A 22982-nucleotide genomic window follows, 5' to 3' on the forward strand; every position below is an offset into this window, starting at 1 on the left:
GGGCAATGAACCCCTAAAAAAACAAAACAAAAACAAATTGCCATGTGTTACTCGTTTTCTATTTTTCTTTCAAAATTTTAACAACAAAATAATTTTAATAAACATCATTTTTTTTTTCTGTTTTTTTACTCATAAAAAAACAAAATTATATTTTTATTTCCTCCTGAAACAAAAACAGAAAATGTTTCAGTGAAGCAGCCTCATACACTACTTGGCTATTTTGGGCTTTTAAATCTACTTCCAAACGTGAGGAAGTATCTCCACGTCTGAAATGACTGATTTAAATAAAAATTAATTATAATTTGATCTCTCTTTCAAATTTTTATTTATTTATTTATTTTTTTTCAGTAAGATCATATCTAAATATTTTCTTATAAAGAAATAATTATCTTTTATTATTTACCCAACAAAAATAATTGCAATGTTTGCTGATGGCAGGTCGCTTAGTGTGACACCGAATTAAGGATTAGATATAGCTCTGATGCCAACAGTAACAGGTAGACGTTTACCTATTTAACCAAAAACTCACTCATTTATAAACACTTCAACCTCCATCCAAATTCAATGTGGGACAAATCCACTTATAACCATTAGCAACTTAGCACCCATTTGATTGGGCATCTATCTCAACAAATGTTATTTATTTATGGGTTAAAAACATAACCTCCTCTTGTTTACAAAAACTGCACATAACCCTCTTAATTATTAAAAAATTCCCTTAACTAACAAAAAAATCTCCCCACAAAACCGTTAAGTTGTTATAAAATAACAATAATGCCCTTAATAGTATAATATTATTTTATAAAACTTTTTTGTATAATTTTGAAATGCCAAATATGCCCTTTGTGTGAACCAAGAAAAATACACACAATACTAAAATTAAAGCCACGTAGTCCAACTCTCAAATTTAGCTTTGTGCAGAGGGTCTGAAAATGTCCATAGTTGTCTCCCTCCCTCTCTCTCCAACCAACCAACCATGTTTTGTCTCACCAACCCTCACTCCATCCTCCCAACCCTCTCCACCTTCACTTTCTCTGTCTTTCCTCTCTCACCCTCCGACCACCCACCTCTCTTCTCCCCTCCCGACATTGTCCTCGTCCACTCCTCTATGCTCCCCGTCGGTAAATCCCATCAAGGCGATCTCCGGCGTTTCTTCGCCAAGCCTGGCCGACACATCTTCAAGGATGTCGTTGTCCATCTCCCTCGTCGGCCCTCACATTGTCGAATCCCTCCTTTTATCTTCCCCAAAAATCCTAGAAAACACAGCACGGACAGCCCTCACATTATCGTTGTCAGCCCTCACATCATCGGCCCTCATGTCATGTCTCTGATCGACGCCATAGCAGATCCGAACAGCAGGGACTCCGACGAAAGGTCGGTGATATCCCTCGCCGTTAAATGAGGTGACGTCGATTTGGTTCCGGCACTAATCAAAGAAAATGGGAGTTAACAAAGAAAACAATTGACCAGATCTCTAAAAACACGTAGATTTGGTTCGGGTTCTGATCAATTATCAACATTGAAGATGAATGAATTGTTGAAAATTATTGAATCTGTCCATGGCCTTTGCCTAGAGGAGGTTGTATTTTGGAGACGAACCACCACCATCTCCACCTGAAAATCACGCAAAATTGAAGGCACAACCACCATAATCGGTGGTGGCAACACCATTATAGTTATAAATTTCAGAGAATAAACCACCACCACCACCACCACCACCACCACCTTCCCCCCCTATCCACAGCCTGCCCAAATCCAAACCGAAGACCCATAAATTCTACGAACCGATCGCGGAAACCAGTCATAAAACCCAAGACCCAGCACTGTTCGCTTCGTCGTAGTACCGTGCCTTCACCTTAGCCGGAATTGGGTCAACATTATCAACCCATTCATCCTCAAACACATGAGAAATTGCCATGGTTAATCACCGACGCCATGGTCACCGATTCGATTTGTAAAGAGGCTAAGAATTGAGCATATCAGCCATTAGCATGGGACATTAGCAGGGCCGGCCCTGGCCCAAGACGACCGCCTAGGGCCTCAGAATTTTGGGGCCTCAAATTTTATAGGCCCATGTATGATGGGCTACAAAAGAAAAAAAAAATTGTGGCAACTTGAACCCATGGACGGAATGACAAATCAACTTGGGTTTGGTAAACCAATCTCGTCCAATCCCTCTCTTTTTCCCTAACCAGTTTTGCCAATAATGGAATCAAAACCAACATTATTACTTATTAGTAGGAAGGTCACGTGCAATACTTGTGGCGTGGGAAAGGGAGTTTGGTCATTACGCCATTATAAGAGTAATTTAGTTAATTAAAATATCTGTGATTTGCTCCGTTAGTTTTAGATAAGAAACTAATGGAGAATGGGTGATTTGATAAACTTTTTTAAACATCAAAAAAATAATATAATAATTTAATTTAAGGGGTTAGTTGATAATTTTTATAAACAACATAGGAATTTTTATGATTTTAGCTCTTTATTTATTTATTAAATTAGGTGTTCTTTGAAAATAGTAGAGGCCCTTCTATAGACTGCCCTACTATTATTATTATTATTATTATTATTCTTATTATTTTTGACAAAAAATACCCTGATATATACAATTATAGTTATACATACATATCAAGACACAATAGACTAATCTCTCTATCTAAAACCTCTCTAGACCATCGATTGTCTCTCTACAAATGGACTAACAAATGTCACAGCATGTTTGAATTCAAATACCAAAAAAATGGCACAATTGAACGTTAAAAGGATTAAGATCATGCATTCACAAGAAATCTTCCACCTCGTTGAAAATGGACTAACAAATTCACCGACATATTTGGATTCAAATATTACAGAAAAGTTTGAACCATAGACTTCATTCATCCACTTGCCTATCAATATGAAAGTCTTCAACTTGATTTCGGTTAGATATTCAACTAACACCTTAAAAAGAGGTAACATTTTTACGAGGTTATTTTTGTCAAAAAAAAAAGAAAAAAAAAACATTAATTTGTATATACAAGGATATTTTTGTATATATATATATATATATATATATATATTAGTTTCTCTTGTTCCCGAATCATTACTCCGAGATCAAAAATGAGTTTATGGTTCAATTTGCTGGGAATTGTGTAATTGCTTCCATGACAAGTGGTTTCCAAATATGTTCTTAAAAATATATATATATATATTGAAAATATTTAATTAGTCTACATCAAATATAATCTAAGCTCTATGCCAACCTTTTTAGTTCATCAAGCTCAAAGTCAAATTAATCTAACAATATTAACCTAACACTTGACTCAAGATGTGACAGACTTTTTAGTACATGACTACAGTGTAATACTATATATTTGTCCACGCTTTTATATATATTCCGTTGTTTAATTAAATGATATTTGTATTTATAGAGTTTAATAAAATTAACCCAGACTTAATTGATTTATTTTTTACATATAATTTTTCTATAGATTTATCTTCAAAACTTTTAATCTATCACACTTGAATTCATCAAATTTTGCAAAGCATTACCTTTTAACCAAAAAAAAAAAAAAAAAAAGAAAAAAAAAAGAAAGGGTTTCGGTTATCATTGTCTTGGGATGGGCCGACTTTTGTCTGTTTCCCCTGATGGGCCTGGGCTATACTCCTCGTATTTATGTCAATTATTTCGCTCTTCTCATGTCAATTGTGATGAGGTGGCATTACATGCAACTATGCTAGAGTGGCATTTATTTGTTTGGATAACGACATGTCACAATTAAGAGCAGTATTAAATACTCTCTGTTATTTGGTGGTTCATTTTAATTCGAATTAAAATTAAATATTTTTGTAATATTTAATTACATCCATGTGATCACGTTTTATAGTCACTGGGAGATTCTTCATTTCACTGAACCACCAATTACCAATGATTTAAAATTATTTAATGATTTTTCATTACACACATGTATTTTCAAACACCATTTTGACTTTTGGATGAACAAAAGTTCACACGTTAAAGATAGTGAAGGCTTAAAATCACTCAGGTTCAGATTCTCTCAAGTGCTGCTGTTGTACGTAATAAATGATTGTAATTGAAACACAAGAAATTTTTACATAAAATACTTCTAACATTTATTTTACATAGCATTTTTACTTTTCATTTGAAAAACTATGCTAAAAATCATTCTTTTATAATCGTTCGGCCATCAATTAGAAATATGACATAAAGAAATGTTGTAATACTGTTTTGTCTTTTTACTCTTTCAAAAATAACTAAGCGGGCGTGTATACTAATAATTACATAATATAGGGTATTATGTGCATATTAACTATATTTTACCCACTTTTAAGAATTTTCTAACCTTTTTGAACAAATTTCTCTATATATATTTCCGCTAACAATATATTATCTCTCTTGAAAAAAAATTATTGTCACATTTGTCAAATTAATGTACAATGTATCATATGGAATGAAAACTTAAGTTCCTTTTATAATTATAAAAAAAAAATTATTCCCAGTTAAATTTTAATACAGTTTCAATTTTCATTAAATATATAATTAAAAAATTAAATTAAAGATACTTATTCATTATATATAAACAATATATATTTAATTTTTTACACTTTATAATTTGCAATAAATTTTAACAAATATATATATATATATATATATATATATATTTAAATCACCTACCGTCATCTTATTATTCAAATCGCGATAAAACTGCGTTCTCAATTAAATCTAACCGTTAAGATCAAATTAGATCAAAAGATGCGAAACAAGAGTTTATAAAATGCAAAAAACACTCCTGTAATATGCTTAAAATGTGTATCACATCCACTCTTGTGCTAAATGACCATTTTTGTCATTTTCATAAAATAATACATTTTAAAATAATAGCTAAAATATATATATAAGGATAATTTAGTCAAATTATAATTTAAATGTGTCAGGAATCTATTTACACAAAATTAAAACTTAAATAATATTTTCTGTACATTCGTATTTTCTGCATTTGACCCAATCTTTTACATGAGGTCCAAATTTTTTTCCATTACTGGAAACTACGTACATCTCTTGGTATAATTAATAGGGACAAAATTGATTGAGATGTAGCCTAATTTGGACTATCTAAAAAAAATTCATGTAAGCTGCAGACAAGTCCACTTGCTGTACTAAATATTTCTGTAAATAAGCATTAGATAGTTCTGACAGTCGTTTATTATTAGATAGTTCTGAATTATTTAATATGTAGTTAATTAATTCAATCAAATTTATTTATTTAATATGTAGTTAATTAATACTAGTGAGATTTTGAATCTAAATAAACACGAACAAGTTTAAACATGAACACTTGCAAAGACACAGAGAGAGAAACATAAATCTATGTATAGATATAGATATAGATACAGATACAGATATAGATGTATTATCTACATGCGTAGAGAGAGAAAGAAGAGATAAGGAGATATCCAAATCCCCATGAGCCAGCCAAAAGGACGTCAAACGAGTCTTTGTCAGTCCCACTCGGTGGGCAGGCGCTTAAGAGACCCTCCCTCCCTTCAAACTGAAAAGAAAGGCGGTGAAGCTCAAGCTAACCATACACTGCTCCCCTCCCTTCTTTTTCTCTCTCTAAAAACTTTTCCTTTCTCTCTCTCTCTAAACGGTGCCGACTTAGCTTTCAAGCTCACTCTTCTCTCTCCTACTTTCTCTCTCTACAAAATAATAATACCTCCTCTTATAACAAACCCAAGTTTTCAACCGTCCAACCCTTTGAATATATTGTCTGATAGAGATATATGCGATTATATATCGATTTAGAGAGAGAAAGAGAAGATGAAAGGCGAATGCGTAGAAGAAAAGGATCACCCAAACAACATGTTCACCAAACTCAACCAGACACACAATTTCCACCACCACAATCACTTCCAACTCACCCAAACTTCTGAGGAAGACGACAGCCGTAGTCCGGGCGGCGCCATCACACCCACCGTAAGAGGTGGCGACGGAGCCACCATCGAGGTTGTTCGTCGAGCCAGAGGACGACCTCCTGGTTCCAAGAACAAACCCAAACCACCCATCATCATAACCCGCGACACCGAGCCTTCCATGAGCCCGCACGTGCTCGAGGTCGCCGGCGGCGTCGATGTGGTCGATGCCGTGTCGCGGTTCTGCCGGAAAAGGAATATGGGTCTTTGTGTTCTCACCGGTTCGGGCACCGTAGCGAATGTGACTCTCAAACAACCGTCGACCACTCCCGGAGCTACAGTCACATTCCATGGCCGTTTCGACATACTTTCTCTCTCTGCGACGGTGCTCCCCAATACGACGTCGTTAGATCTGCTTCCGGTGGCGAATGGGTTCACCATATCGCTGGCCGGGCCGCAGGGTCAGATCGTCGGAGGGTCGGTTGTGGGGTCTCTGCTCGCCGCCGGGACGGTGTACGTGGTGGCCGCGTCGTTCAACAACCCATCGTTTCACCGGTTGCCGGCGGAGGACGATGTGCGGAGCTCGGCTTCTGGAGGGAACGTTAACGGTCGTGGGCAGTCGTCTCCGGGGGATTCCGGTGGCGGAGACGGTGGGCATCCGCCGGCTGCGGCGGAATCTTGTGGGATGTCTGTTTACAGCAGTCATTTGCCTTCTGATGTGATATGGGCACCTTCTGCTAGACAGCCACAACCACTACCACCCTACTGAATCTACTGATCATCAAGTTTTGTTCCTGTATTCTGGTTCTCTCTCATTTCTCACACACTATGCAATTTTCTTTACTTTTTTTTGTCTATTTTTTCTTAGTACTTTAATTTTCCTTAATTTGTTTAACTTGAATGATTTTGGCCTCGTTGTTCAAATTTTCTACAGTGGTAATAGTGTATTGTATTTTGTACTAAAACAACTCAAAATTTCATATTCATTAATTGGTGGGTGTCTATTGGTCAAAATACATATGGACATGACTAACTTGGATCCTCTGGGAGTTGTTTATATATATATATATATATATATATATATATATGAATTTATAAGAGAATATTAGTATATAGAATGTCACATTGTCCATGAAAGCGGGACAAAAATAAAACAGGTGGAAGATACTTGGTCCTTACACCCACCCACACACACACACATATATGCGTGTGTATGCCTACTGTGTGCCATGTGTGGATAATCATCTACAGTATATGCTCGGATTGGGTTAGTGTTTATTTGTATTTTACTTATTTGTTTTGTAAGGGTGAACTGATCGAGGGTAAGGTTGTTCTCTGCTGGCTGTTTTTGAGCCCCTACCTCTTTACTATTTTTTAGATTCATAGACCTAATTCAATTTGGTGGATCTTTCATTCAGATTAATAAGTCTTTGACCCTCAAATTTGGAGTATTCTACTCTACCTGTCATGTTCCTTTAATTATTTAGAAATGGGATTCAAGCTCTTATCTTTGCAAGTTTAGCCGTGGCTTATATTACAGATGAATCCATGGAGGGCAACTAGGATCTTTCACATAGTTATATGGATTCATTCGTACCATTTGTAAGTAAGATTGCGTATGTCTGACCTTAATTTTTAGACTCCATAAAGGCGAAATCTCGAGCACTAACTAAATTTTCTTTTCAGGTTATTGGGAGAGTGTTAAAATAAGTAATGGTGGGAATGGGAATGGAATGGGGGTGGGAGTGTAAAATTTTCTTTTATGGTATTCAAGCTCTTATCTTTGCAAGTTTAGCAGCGGCTACACATGAATCCATGGAGGGCAACTAGGATCTTTCAAATAGTTATGGATTCATCTGGTGGGCAGTTCGCAAGTAAGATTGCGTATGTCTGAGATTGCGTATATATGATCTTAATCTTTAAGACTCCCAAAGGGCGAAATCTCATGGCACTAACTAAATTTTCTTTTTGGTCTATTGAGTGTGTGAGTAATGGAATGGGGTTGGGATTGTGTGTTGGGAGATGGTGTGGCTTTGAAGTTTGAGACTCTGACCATATCATATGCCTGCCAGGTTTGGTGATGAGATGTATAGCTGGTCTGGTGTGGACTGCTTTTGCTGCAATTGCTGGGTGGAACAGATAACATTGATGATTCCATTTTGACTTGGCAGCAGTAGTAGTTTCTAGCTGTGTTTGTGATAATAAAAGGTCTGTTGGAGTGAGAACGTGGCTAGGGCTGTGTTTGGCATCTCTTTTCTTTTCAGTGCAGTGTATACGTTTGCTTTATCTGATATGATTGCTAGCTAGCCCAGCTCTAAGAACTACTACTTTATTTTCTATCATATATATCTTGCTTTTTCGCTGATCTAACCTGTACTTTGATTTGTCTCTTTCTTTGGTCCTTTTTCTTCGTTTGTTTCTGAGAATCTAAAATTGGAAAGAGAGATCCGTGTTCATAAAGAATTAGGGTTTCTGTCAAGTCTATTCCAACAACATCCATTGTTTGATTTTTTTTTTTTTTTTTTTAATTTTTTTTTTTCACTGTAAGATTCTTTGTTTTTTTCTTTGTTTTTTAATTTTATATCATTGGACTAGATTTTTATATATTATTATTGTTTTTTTATACTATTAAACTATATATAAGTTTTTTTTTTTCCTTCCCAAAATTCAAGCCAACGTGATTCTTTACTGAAGGAGCTGTGATATAATATTCGAAAGTAGCACATATCCAACTATATATATATATATATATATATATATGTAAGTAGTGTAAGAAATATCTTATACAATTTAACTCATGGATCTAAATGTATAAATTCAATTAGCAGACATACCCGATATTAAACTTATTCAAGAGAAATTATAACGTTTTGGACGTATTCTGATTGGAGACGACCTTCAACCTTCTAATCTTCTCTCTGCATACAGGATGATGGATTTCAGAATTTTAACATATATAGACGAGGGTTGGGGCCGTTCCACTATATATGAAGAGTTGTGTTGGTTCCATCAATTAATACACCACTTCATATGTGACTATTCATGAGACACCTTTAGGAATTAATATGATGTAATGTACATCAATTAAATATGGTGCAACCCCTCTTAAATATATGAATAGTTATTGATATGTGTGAAATTAATGTCAGACTATTAATTTTGCTTACATTCTCCCACTTAGTCTAACAATAATTAATTCCGATCACTTCAAGATCAAAATGATCATTGAGTGTACTACAGAAGTTGATCCATATATTTATAAGAAACACCTCTACCATTCAATTTAAAGTACCTTCGAGTCTACTAATATGGGAACAAGGGCGTCATTATATCATCAATGAGTCTACTAATATGGGATCAAGGGCGTCATTATATCATCAATGATATAAGACGCCAATGGTCACTGATACTAACAAACTCAACTCCAACGTTACATATATTTTGCATGTGCATCTATTCAATATAATATTCATGCCATGCATCGGTCCTACCGTGTCTCAATAAGGACACACGGTGTCTCAAAACTGGATACTTAAGTCACAAATTTTTCATACACGTGCACTAATATGAAAAATCTAGGAAATGAGGATAATAACTGTGATTACAAAATAAAATTGTCTTTACCCGAGCCAAATACAACCTTCCACTAACTAAGTAAATAAATGTTGTCAAAGAGAAATTTGCATGTTTACTATACAACATTAGCGGCAAACCCTTAGTCATGGGATCAACAATATTTTGTTGGGTATCAATGTGCTCAATCAGACACTAGCTGATTCTATATCCTCTATTTCACAACAAGGTAGTAACGGTCATATTTTAGACCAACTTGAACTCTTATTGTTTCTTTAATACAAGACTGTAGCGGTATTGACCTGAAGTCCAAAACTGATATTTTATAAAACATGAAATGTGGCCTTATAACATGCAAATAAACTCCGCTTCTATCACTTATCATAATAGTAAAACAATACTTGAAGTGGATTTGTTTACTATCCTGACAACCAGCAAAGTTAATTTTCACCACTCCTAGAAAGATATGGTTCGTAATTATTTGCAGATGCCTTATAAATTTCTTTGCCACGTACTATAGATCCAAATCAGGATCACTGTGATATCTGCTTAACTAGCAAATGGTATATTATAGTTAACCATATGCAAAACTTGAAAATACATTAGGTTCCCAAAGGCGTAGAAAATGCCTTTTACCTAATACTACTATAGATGTTTTCTTGGTAATTAGATTACCAAATTTCTCAACTTTTACAATGGGTACAATTCTACCTCTATAGTATTATATGTCAAATACTTTCAGAATTTTATCTAATTAGGTTCTTTGTGACAATCCAAGAATTTCACAAGATTGATTTAGGTGAAACTTAATACCAATAAAAAGGCGTCACCAACACCTTAATCTCAAATGTTTGAGAAGTTAAATTGTTTAATCTCATGTACAATAATGTCAGTATCATCTACAGTTAACAATAAAGATGAATTTTATTCTCACTGACTTTGAGAATAACTAAGGCCACACATTTACATTTAATTGATGGGAATATCAACTAAACTTTCTAGAGTTAATTAAATAATGTCTCAAATTAATTAACTCTGAATGGGATCAATATAATATATAATAATCTTTTCTTTGGGTTAAAATTATCGTATATTAGTCTCCCACTGGTGAAATAACTTTCACCTTTGAAGCTAATTAATCATAGAAAATACAATAACAACTTATACTCCTTTGGGCGTAGTGAGTCATCAGTTGTGTCTTCTACACTAATTACCTCAATCCGCTTAGTTGGACAAATTCAATGACCCACATTTGGGCTTGATCATTGATCATCTTTACTAAACGCCAACACAATCCTTTAACTTTAACAAAATAATAATTTTGCCACTAGTTACAAATATCATTAAAATTTTCATGAGTGCCACTTTGGTGACTAAACACTTAATCAAACAAAATGACACTTGTGCCTAGAATTGCAAAATATAATTTAATTTTCCCGAATGAATCAAGACATATACATATACATATTATGCAACAATTTATAACATGAGACACATGCATAATTATGTATATAATTTCAATAACATGTATAATTTCATAAACTTATATGCTATGAAACTTTAAATTAATCGACTATGCCATGTATATCATCAAATATATAAAACATTCAACCAGTGATGATAACTTAAAAAAAATGGTATATTTATGAAAATTAATATTTAAGGGATAAAATAAGATCCAAAATTTTCAAAATTTACACATGTTATACAATAAAAAATTCACCAATTAAAATATTAAATAAGCGACCCTTATTGATAGAGTAAGTAAGGATGGATGCATGACTCTGGGTGGAGAGACATGACTATTGGTTTAAATTCAAAAGACATGTCTATTGGTTTAATCCTAAAAGACATGACTATTGATTGCAACTCAAAAGACATGATATACATGTATATATATACCGAATCAACGTTAGTAACCCAAACTAAAACATGTAATGGTATGTTGAAACATATAACCCTTCACAATCCGCATATTAACTGCATGTTGGTGTTGTCATGCACACTCCAATTGAGTTTATAGTCAAACATCTCTAGAATACCACGCGCATAACTCTTGGTGTATTGATCACAAAGCCTACCTAGCATGACTCTGATTCTGTTGGTTCAAATCCAAAAAGACATGGTTGCTAGTTCAAATCCAAAAGACATGTCTGTTGGTTCAAATCCAAAAGACACGACTAGTAATTTGAACCCCAAAAGTTATGACTTTTCAGAACATTTGTAACCCAAACAGAAAACATGCAATGATGATACGTTAAATGTGATTAACAGCCTACAACTGTCATAAACAATCATATATGACTCTGCATGTGATTAACAGGCAACCCTTCACATGAAATATTAACGAATAAGAAATATTCATTTTGGCGGATATAAACACCAGAAACCAAAACGTTGGTGTGCTAAGAACACCCAAAAATATTATTGTCTCATAAATATTAATGACATTCACGTTGTTGTCCAACACATTCACGTTAGAACATTCTTCTAAAGAATGGTTTATATATATATCATATTTCAGTACATGCATATGCATGTATATTATATATAGCGTGATACATGTCTATATATATATATATATATATTGCAGAGAAATTTCATAATGCATTAGAGTTTATGTAGGCTCTGATACCACGTGTAAGAAATATCTTATACAATTTAACTCATGGATCTAAATGCATAAATTCAATTAGGAGACATACCCGATACGAAACTCTATTTAAGATAAATTATAACGTTCTGGACATATTCTAATTGGAGACGACCTTCAACCCTCTAATCTTTTCTCTGCGTACAGGATGATAGATTTCAAAATTTTAACACATATATATAGACGAGGGTTGGGACCATTCCATTATATATGAAGAGTTATGTTGGTTCCATCAACCAATACACCACTTCATATGTGACTATTCATGAGACACTTTAGGAATTGATATGATGTAATGCATATCAATTAAATATGGTGCAACCCCTATTAAATATATGAATAGTTATTGATTTGGGTGAAATTAATGTTAGACTATTAATTTTGCTTACAAGTAGAAAATGATATCATCCTAAAAAATGAAAGTTGAATGTGTCTCACTCATACAAATACGATGACTTCATCCCTCACTCATATAAAAAAGTGAGATGTGTTCGACTCTCGGAATACTTATTTTTTCGTATTGAAATCTTATAATTGTTCAAAAAGAATAGCTGCTTTGTCAGGTGTCAGGTCTTTTCATACAAAGAGAGGCTTGTTTTGGTTTTATTTTCTTCTATCAGTTTTTGATAATTTTAAAAATAAAAACAGTTTTAAGAGAAATACAAGAGAATGCATGTCCTCTCAAATTACATATATTTTTTTTTAATTCATTTTCAAAAACAATTGTGAAAGAAGTGACTGAACAAAATTTTAAGTTATGAGAGAAGCGTGTTATAGAAAAATTGAGCCAAGCTTGTCCAATGCTTCTTTGAGCCACCAAACATACCTACAGTTACCATTAAAAAAAAAAAAAAAAAAAAAGAGAGAGAGATGACATTAGTTAAGGAAAAAAAGAGAGGAGATGATCGTGTCAATGTTTGGTTAATTAATAAAGGAAATGGAAGTAATCATGTTTTAATGAATTTACCATCATATCATTTTGAATAGATTTTGTCTTTTATAAAAATAAGGACGTATTTGGGATTAGCAAAATTATTTAAAAGGGTAAATTACACTTGCACTCTCTGAGATTTGCCTTATGGATGGCTAGCTAATCGCTCTCGTGAGAGGTCGCCTCACAAGGTCAATATGAATGTGGTTTTGGAAGCTTTGAAAGTCAATTTTACATTTATATATATACACCACTACTACTATATAGTATAGCGAACACGAGAATTATAGACTTGAATCAATCCTAAAATAAATGAACGTGAGATCAAAAGTATAGGGATTGTTTTGTTTAGATTAATGCTAAAATCAAACTATTTAAGAAATGTAATTAAAGTGGATATTGACGATCAAATTAAAGAAAGATAAGAGGGAGAGAGGCTTAAGGCATGGAATTCACCACTATGCCCTTGTAATCATACCACTTGCATTGATGATTTGGGGAAAACATGTGTATACAATGAGGATGTGGCTACAAGCACATATTAAAAATCAAGAAAATGCTACGATTGTCTTTAACAAACATGAATTATCAAAATCAAGTATGAATTGTCTACTTAAATACAATTAAACTAATGGTGTAGCACAATTCATCAAGTTTAAGTATAATTCATCAAGCTAATTGCAAAGGCATCCAATTAAAACCATTACATGACCATCATGAACTACAATTATGAAGAGTGAATGATGTAGAGATTAATCATCAACAATCAAAACATAAGACAATGCATAGATTAGAAGAAGATTAATTAAAGATTTTATGAACAATTATATTTGGTACAACCAAACTGAATACACAACATCATGCAATTCGTATACAAACTTATAAAACCCCAAAATTAAATACAAGTGATACAATTACTCAAGCTTAGGGCTTCACCCAAGCCCTAAGAGAGGATCTAGCCGCCATAGAGAGGATTGATGCACGTAGTCCTTTAGGCTTCAAAATCCATCTCTAAGCACAACCACACTTTTTTCTCCAATCTTTGTATGCAGAACCCTAGAGAGAGAAAGTATAGAGAGGTCCTAAGCTTGATCCAAAATCCCACTTTTTTGTAAAATGGCTTGATATCTTCTTTTATAGGTGACTCTTGGGCTGTAAATGTGGTTAGACCTTGTACACAAGGACCCCTGGTTGATCGCACCCCGAGCTCCCTTGAAGAAGGCTTTAAATTTGAAATTCGCAACTTTCTGGCATACATCTGATCAATCGGATTTAAATCCGAACTGACGTAAGCAAAAGCGATAAATTTGTTCACAAGGAACAGTTTACTTTGAATCTACAAAGTAGGGTATTTTGAATCTACAAAACGAATGATAATTTCAGATAAATCTGATATTTGTATTGATAATTGAATAAATGATTCTGATCTCTACATTACACATATTTATAATGAAAGAAAATCCTAATTCATAAGAAAACTAACTGTAACTCGAATCCTTATAACATAAAGAAGCCTAATCCTAAAAGGATACCAATACTCGAAAATAAGTCTAAAGATAAAGTTTCTCTAAAAATTCTGAAAAAATAGAGAAAGAAACCTAATAAAATAAAACTACTAAATATAAAATATGAGTACAATTCGAGTTCGTTTAGACAACGAACAAAAATTCTGAAATATTTGACAAGCTTATTTTGGACATAAAAATCCCGTTTTGAGGTCCTAAACGATGGTATTTCGCCGAAAAACACGTTACATCACGGCATAGCCGTGTGTCTTGTTTGTTGGCCCGTTTCCAGTAAAAAAAATCTCCTGTCGGATAAAAAACACACACTTTGGGGTTGGCCCAGAAAATCTGCCAGGATTCCCGGTTTGGCCCCCTGTTGGTCCAAACGGGTCATAAATGCTTCAGTAATCAGTTCTACATCACAAATAGTACTTGAACAATATCCGATCGATCGAGTTGAATAATGAATTATGCACTTCAGCCTTCTTTTGCTCGTTCTTCTCTGCCAAGCCTTTATAAAAGCTTTAAAGCACTAGACTAAGTCCTAATTAGCCCCAAACACCTAAAATCAGAAATAAAACAAATTAAAACTAAAAAGATGAATAAAAATAGAATTAAGATGCTAACAAATGCAAGATTAAGAGTCGAGATGTGCATCTTTCGACACTTATCACTAGTCATATAAAAATTAGTTAATTTTTGAACAATGACACACCAAATAGGAAACAACCCCCCAAAAGGTAAGAAAATACGATATTGCCCTTTAATATTTAATTGATTTTAATTGTAAAATATCATAACTCTGAAAGGGTGCTTTTGTCCTTCGATCAAATGAAGACAAGTGAACATGTTCTCTCTTATCTCTCACGTTCTTTAGAATTGAAATTACTAAAAGTTGAGAAACCTTATTCTTCATTCTCTCTACCGTCTCATCATCTGTACAAGAGAAACCTTATTCTCGTCTCCATTCCCTTCCCAAAATCACTTACAACAGAACAACCCAAGGCTTGGCAGTGGCAATGAAATTGGGCTTCAGCGAGTAACAGTGGCGATGACACTATTTCGAGAGAGTGAGTGCAGTAGGAGGACTATTAGGATTCAATAGATATATTAATGAAATATTACCTTTGCCCTTCCTAAAATTATTTAAATAATTCAATATTGCCCCCTTCCCTTGAGTTTCTGGGTCCATCCCTGATCGTGTGTGCTTCAATGGTCTTGCCCTCTCCTGGTGTGAGTGCCCGATGCTCCACCTCCGTCGACAACTTAGTGTTTCGATCGAAAATGGCCAATAATGGCTCTATTCTCACCCCTATTGTATAAGAGTTGTATCTATTTGTATGAAATTCATTACTTTCCCATTTATTGAATTGTAAAAGAAGTTTTCATTTTCATTGGAGTAATTGAATAATTGAATTGGGTTGATTGTCTCCAATTTGAAATAATTTAGATTAAAAAAGCACCAACACCAATTTCGTTTCAAAATCTGCAACTTCTTTTTCTAAATAACTTGATTTTTAAATAATTATTTAAGAATTTTCTTTAATTGGGTATTTTGACACTTAAAAGTCAATACACAAGTCAAGGACATTAAAATCAATTTAACTTATTGTTAATTTGAGCAAACCTGAGATTCCCCTATTAAAAATGTTAGCCTTAGCTCTAATCCTATGAGGGTAATTCGTTGGGCATGTTGGTCTGAAATACGGAGTACTTGTTAGATTCCAAAAAAAAAAAACCTCTACGATCTTTTGGATATATTCATTTAATGGCCGGTTCTGCAATCGATCAATTAATTTGGACTCTGTACTTTGTAGGGTGCCACACATGGAGTCAATGATGGACACTCAAAATAATTGTACAATATTTGAAGGAAGAACAAAATCAAATGACCCGTTAGCTTGGCATTGCTTTACTTTATAATAATAAGCATTTTAACTTCTTCATAAAATAAACTCCTTCAATAAATATTTTTTCTTCTATTTGCAAGCTTTGACAAAAACTCTACTGTCCAAAATATCTGCAACTAAAATTTTAAATTAAAATCATTTTTAATCTAACCTCGGTCCCTGAACCGATAGGATACCATGTAATTTTTGTACGGTGTGCACAATACACATACTGAATTCAAACATAGATTTTTTTGCCTGTGAACCAAAACGGCACAGTATAATATGAGTTTCATGTTTGTGAACCAAAATTGCACAATTTCGGATCCGATATAATAATTTTTTCAAAAATCATACATGTAACTTAACAATTATGGATGATAAAGCAAGGGTCAAATACCAAAAGTCCAGAGTTGGATGGTAGAGAGTAACTTTACAATAAGAGTCATGTTTGGAAAAGTTTTCTTCATTTCTCGAGCCCCTTTTCTTGACCTTGTTTTTGTTGCCTTTATTTCAAAATTCGTCGTTTGCTTGCTCAATTATGAAGATTATAGCCACTCATATTTTTGTCTTTAACCAATTTATAAAAGAACATTATGTTACATTGTTATTCAGTCTTTATGGGCTTACCCTTAATTAATAAAAATAAAGATTATGTGATATAGGATAATTTTATCATCTTTTTCTGATAAAGGTCGATCATATTAGTTAAATTCAAGAATATTATTATTTTTTATTGGAAACAACCTAGTAAATAAAACATAATATCTTTAGTTGGTGGGTTATGTCATATTCGATTGAACACCTTCATCTAGGATGTTAATATCACGTTTTTTTACCAACAAAAAAAAAATTAAAATAAAAAATAAAAATTAAAAATTAAAAATAAAAAATCAAGTTTTTTAGTCTTACATGGTGATTACTAAATATTTTGAAATTTTTATTAGAGGTAAAAATGAAGTTATTTTATATTTAGTATTTTGAAAAAATGTTTAATGGCTAGTTTGAAAAGGATCTTTCAGAATTTTTCATTTTATTTTTTGGGAACTGTTTATTGTTAGTGTGGAAGTTGCTATAGTGTAGAAACATGTAAAAACAAAACATTTTGGAACTGTACAAAATAAAACAATTTTTACTTAGGGCATTTTTTCAGTGTTCATTACTACAGTAACGAATAAAAACAAAAACGCCAAAAGTAAAATATATGTGATAAAAAATGTGTTTTATTCGCTTACCTTCCGGTATTAAGACACAGAAAACAATGAATTTTAGACACCCTATGGCTCAAAAGCTGACCAACCACAACTCCTTTCACCTTTTACTCGTGTTATTTGAATATGCATTTACTTTAGATGTTCAAACATTGTGGCTGGTTGCCTAGTTTTTGTTTTTTTTGTTTTGAAGACCATAACATTAAAAAAAAAAAGAAAAAAGAAAAAAGAAGAAGGTTAAAACAACTTGCTAAATAAAACACAATTCAATGTTTTATTTAAGTTTAGAAGTCAAATCTTCCCTACCCCCTTTTTTTTTTTTTTTTTCAATGTATCATATACAAAAGAACATTTTTGAGTTCAGGAACAAAATAGAGAATTAAAATAATAAACATAATGATCACTTTGTTTGACATTGTGTGAAGTGTTAACCAATTATGATTGCAACTTAACAGCCTCAATCAACATCCAGTCCATCCGAAAAGCAGACTGGTGAGATGGAGATGATGGGGACGATGCATATGTTGACACAATTAGAATGTGTTGGTGCTTTGTTCGATAACTTTCAGGCCGATCGGGACGGAAATTGAAATGTTGCACTCTTTTATTTATTTTTTATATACTAGTAAAATATATGTGCATCTTTTGAACGGTTTAAAATGATTTGTCGGGGTGTCAATATTCATTAAAATTTGATGATTTTAGCCTATATATAATATATATCTAGTTTGAATCCTAAAGTGAATGTGGAATTAATTACTTCAACAGTGCAGTCATACAATACGTGCATATTAATTAATCAACATATATCATTCATTACAGGGTAAAGTATAAAAAAACTCCCTCAATTATTTCTAAATTGGCAAATAACCCCCCTTTCTAAATTGGCAAATAACCTCTCTGAACTATATTTTGTGCATAAAAACCCCTAAACTATCACATTTAGTTGCAAAATGCCCCATTGTCTTACCTATTTTTCATTATATGACCATAATACCCTTTCTTATTTGAAATTATACTTGATATATTTTTCTTGTTAAAATAAATTATGAAAAAAATTCATACTAATTTAATGAAATATTCTTCATTAAATTTGCATAAGTTTGCATTTAATTTTTTTAATTAATTATTTAAATAAAAATCTTAAATAGAAAATTTTGAAACAATTTAAGTAATTTCTTAATTTTCATGAATATATTGCATTAAAAAGAAGATATTTTTTATTTACGTAATTTATTAATATTTCATGAATATTGTTTGAAAAAGAATATATTTTTTTATACTAAATTTTTTTAAAGTGAGTATAATAATTTTTGTTATAATAAGTTAATCATTTAAAAAAATGATAACTACAAATTTATTTATTTTTTTCCATTTTTATAATCAATTGATACTAATTATAAAATTAAGGTAAATGATATAATTAATATTTAAATAAGATAAAATATAATAAAAAATAATTTAATAAGAAATGACAAATTTAATAACAAAGGGTGAAATAGTCTTTTATAATGGATTTGTTTTTAATTGTAACAAATCAATAGTTTAGGGGGCCATCTTTAGTTCAAGGGGCATAGTTGCAAAACGCCAATACTTCAGGATTTTTTTGCACTTTATCCTTCATTATAATTACTATGATTGGACCAATTTATTTTAGAAGGGTTATTTATTTATTTTAATACTATAAAAGGCCTCATCCTCCAATCATATCACGACACATTAGTGATAAAGAGAAGAAGTATATATATTGTTCTAAAATTGCTTTTAAACTTCAATTATTTCAACTTAAAATCTTATGTACAGAAAAAGATATATGTTGCATCTATAGACTATAGTTTTTTTAACGTGATCGAAAAAAACATTTCCTTCTTATTTCTGGTCAAAGGTAGCATGCATGCATCCACATGAAGCATATAGTACAATCAATATTGGTGTATAAATATATATATATATATATATATATATATATATATATATGTCAATATGTGTGTGAGTGATAATATTTTCTAATATTAATATTTATAAGATTTGAGACAAATGCACGCAGTCCTAATTGCGGTATGTTTGGGTTGGGCGCACGCAATTTCTTTCTTTACACAGGCTGACTTTTTCTTGGCTGTCCGCCATATGTTTTTGTCTATATAATTACCTAGACATAAGTTGCATCTATATACATACATGTGATTTTGGCTGTCCGTCTTTTTCACCGGATTGGGGTTGGCTTAGATCATATCTAATGCAAAATGTTAATTTTGCATGTGAAATTTATATTTTGAAAGATGTTATAATATCAAAATGCTATATTTTAGTAATTCTGTTCCAATGGTACATTTAATCCAAAATGTTATTTTTTGACACAATCACCATTCTTTTTCAACTATCATTCTCAATTTCCATTTTCAGATAACTCTTACATCAATAAAGGCCAATAAGCAACAACAACAACACCGCAAAAATAAATTAAAAAAAAAGACCCCAATTTACGGAGCAAATTATAGTCCAAAAGGAGACGAATATATATATATATATATATATATATATATATATATATATATATGCAAGTGTGTGTGTATATATATGATTTTAGGTGTGGCTGTAATGTGGTGGGAGGATGTGGCATGGATTGTTGGTAGTGAAAATCCCTTCGACTTGTTGCCTTTTTCAGTAAACTCTCATTGTCTAATGTTTTACTAAAGAACCCTACTCGACTTGTAACCCTTTTTAATAAATTCCCCTTGTCTAATTTTTTTACCAAAAAACTCCCCTCAACTATCTAAGGAGAGCAAAAGAGTTGATATTTGGACTAAAATATCTTTTTATTTAAATCTTAATTTTTTCGAAATTCAAAATTTCATATCTAACAAATCGTACATCCAAATATTGCAACTAATATATATATGAAAAGCTTATAAAACAAGGATTCCATAAAATATTATATTTGTTTAACAAAACTTCATAACCAGAGAGAAATAGATAATCTAAAAATCTACTACAACAATCTTATTTTATTTTATTTTTTTATAAAATACTTGGATTATTTGTAAGAAAATTTTAATAATTATTCATTTTCATATGGAGTATAACATATAAAAAAATTAGTCCCAATAAAAACCGAATATTCATTTTTATTTATTTATTTTTTAAAAATTGTGAGTCAATAAAAAAATGAAAAATACTTTAACGCAAAATATGATAATTACTATGATTTTATTTATTTATTTTAATACTATAAAAGGCCACATCCTCCAATCATATCACGACACATTAGTGATAAAGTGAAGAAGTATTATATATTGTTCTAACATTGCTTTTAAACTTCTATGATTTCAACTTAAAATCTTATGCACGGAAAAGATATATATTGCATCTATAGTTTTTAACATGATCAAAAAAAACATTTCTTTCTTCTTTCGGGTCAAAGATATATATCATGCATGCATGCACATGAAGCAGATCGTACATGCAATCAGTATTGGGGTGTGTGTGTGTGTGTGTGTGAGTGATAATATTTTTTAATATTAATATTTATAAGATTTGAGACAATGCATGCAGTCCTAATTGCGGTTATGTTTGGGTTGGGCGCACGCCATTTCTTTCTTTCCACCGGCTGACTTTTTCTTGGTTGTCCGCCATATGTTTTTGTCTATATGATTTTGGCTGCCGTCCTTTTCACCGGATTGGGGTTGGCTTACACATCAGTCTCTAGGGCTCTAGGGTACAAATGTCTTTACAGATTGAGTGGCCTAAATTAGGTCATGTGCATGGTTTCACGTATTGATCGGTTTGTAATTTTTTTTTTAAGAATTCAATATCGTTACATACTTTTATGATTGGTCGGTTTATACCGATATTCGCTCAATCTATTACACCATGACTGTGACCAATATCACAACTGTGAACCATGGTCGTGTGTTTGATTTTGGTTATGGTCTGTTTTGGACATTGGCTTGAATTGTTCCGGTCCGGACTTGGGCTTGGTTTTGGGACTAAGGCCTTTTTGTACATTTTCACATATATATACACAAATTTACCTTCTAAAAATAATAATAATAATAATAATACACAGACCTGAAATTGCAAATTTTTTTCTATTCATTTTATAAAAACCAAGAGTACGTGTTAATTTTCTTTTCTCTGTCTCAACTATTTATTTATTTATTTATTTTTGAACATTTGTCTCTACTATCTAAACATAAATTATTGAACTCAGAAGCTTGTTATTGAGTGGTAACATAGTAATGTAAAAAAACATATGTATATCATGTTTTGAGACTGCACTATTTATTATTATTATTAGTATTATTTTATTTTTTTAAAATTTTTTGTTTTTGTGAAGTACATAATTTTCAAATTGGGCCTAGCTAGGCTTATTGGGCTCTGACGGGTCAACGAGTCCCACAGAAACTTCTTTTTTTTTTTGGTTTTTATTTTCAGACGCTTGGGCTTGGAATGTGCTTATCTTTTTCATTGAAAAATTACAGGTTGGGAGTTGAAAACAAAAACTATCAATTAAAATTGAAAATTAATTGTAGCGATATTCATACCTCGTTTTTCTCCAATTGCATTCCACTTATCTTTTTTTTATTTATAAGAAAATAATAAGAAGGTTCATAAACTCATTAATGCATCATTCCTTATTTTATAATATCAAACTACCGTTTATACGGCGTTTACTTTTCTCTGAAGGAGCCGGATCAAACGAGGAAAGAAGATACTAGACTAGAATGTAGGCATTGCATTTTCTTAATCATCTTCATCGTTACCACCATCACATCCTAGCACCATGTTCACCATGTTCATCATCTTCATATAACCATTCTGGCAACCCAAATGATTACCGTTCTGGCGATTCAAACCTCGTACAAATGCATTTTTTGGCAGATCCCACATAATGAAACTCAATTCCGGAAGCATGTTCTTACAATACTCAAGTGCTTTGAACGTTTTACTTTATTTAACCGGTAGTTTTACATTCTTAAGTGAAAGTTTTACATTAATAAGTAAAGATTTTACATTAATGTAATTACCATTTTACTATATTTAAGTAGAAGTTTTATATTATTTAGTTAAGGTTTTACATTAGTGTAGTTAACGTTTTACATGAATGCACTGAATGTAATATGTGTCTTTGGTTCTCAGTTCCAAATGTGCATGATCAGTTATTTAAGTTATAATATTTTTTTATTGCTATGAATTGGAAGTTATGGTACAAACTTAATCATTACAATACATGCAAAGAAAGCGAATACCAAATGTAAGATAGAAGCATTCAAGAGGGGGGCATTTTAGCACCTAGTTGACAGATTTGCA

The 22982-nt window shown here is 32.2% G+C and overlaps 1 protein-coding gene across 2 annotated transcripts; it reads left to right on the forward strand.

Moving 5' to 3' along the window:
• The first annotated feature begins 5571 nt into the window (after positions 1-5571).
• Positions 5572-8280, forward strand: LOC132274105 (AT-hook motif nuclear-localized protein 17-like). 2 transcript variants are annotated; one of them, XR_009470334.1, is made up of 4 exons: positions 5572-6714; positions 7451-7512; positions 7597-7784; positions 7983-8280. XR_009470334.1 is itself a non-coding variant. In XM_059775274.1 (2 exons), exon 1 carries the CDS (start codon positions 5819-5821, stop codon positions 6677-6679), a length of 861 nt encoding a protein of 286 aa, XP_059631257.1. In that variant the 5' UTR covers positions 5572-5818; the 3' UTR covers positions 6680-6714; positions 7983-8280. The 2 variants fall into 2 exon arrangements, 1 of the variants encoding a protein (XP_059631257.1); XM_059775274.1 differs by lacking the exons at positions 7451-7512; positions 7597-7784.
• The last annotated feature ends 14702 nt before the right edge of the window (positions 8281-22982 follow it).

This window comes from Cornus florida, unplaced genomic scaffold (genome assembly GCF_030987335.1).
Source record: "Cornus florida cultivar Cherokee Brave unplaced genomic scaffold, ASM3098733v1 CherokeeBrave_3.0.0_Hap2_Chr09, whole genome shotgun sequence".
NCBI lineage: Eukaryota > Viridiplantae > Streptophyta > Magnoliopsida > Cornales > Cornaceae > Cornus > Cornus florida.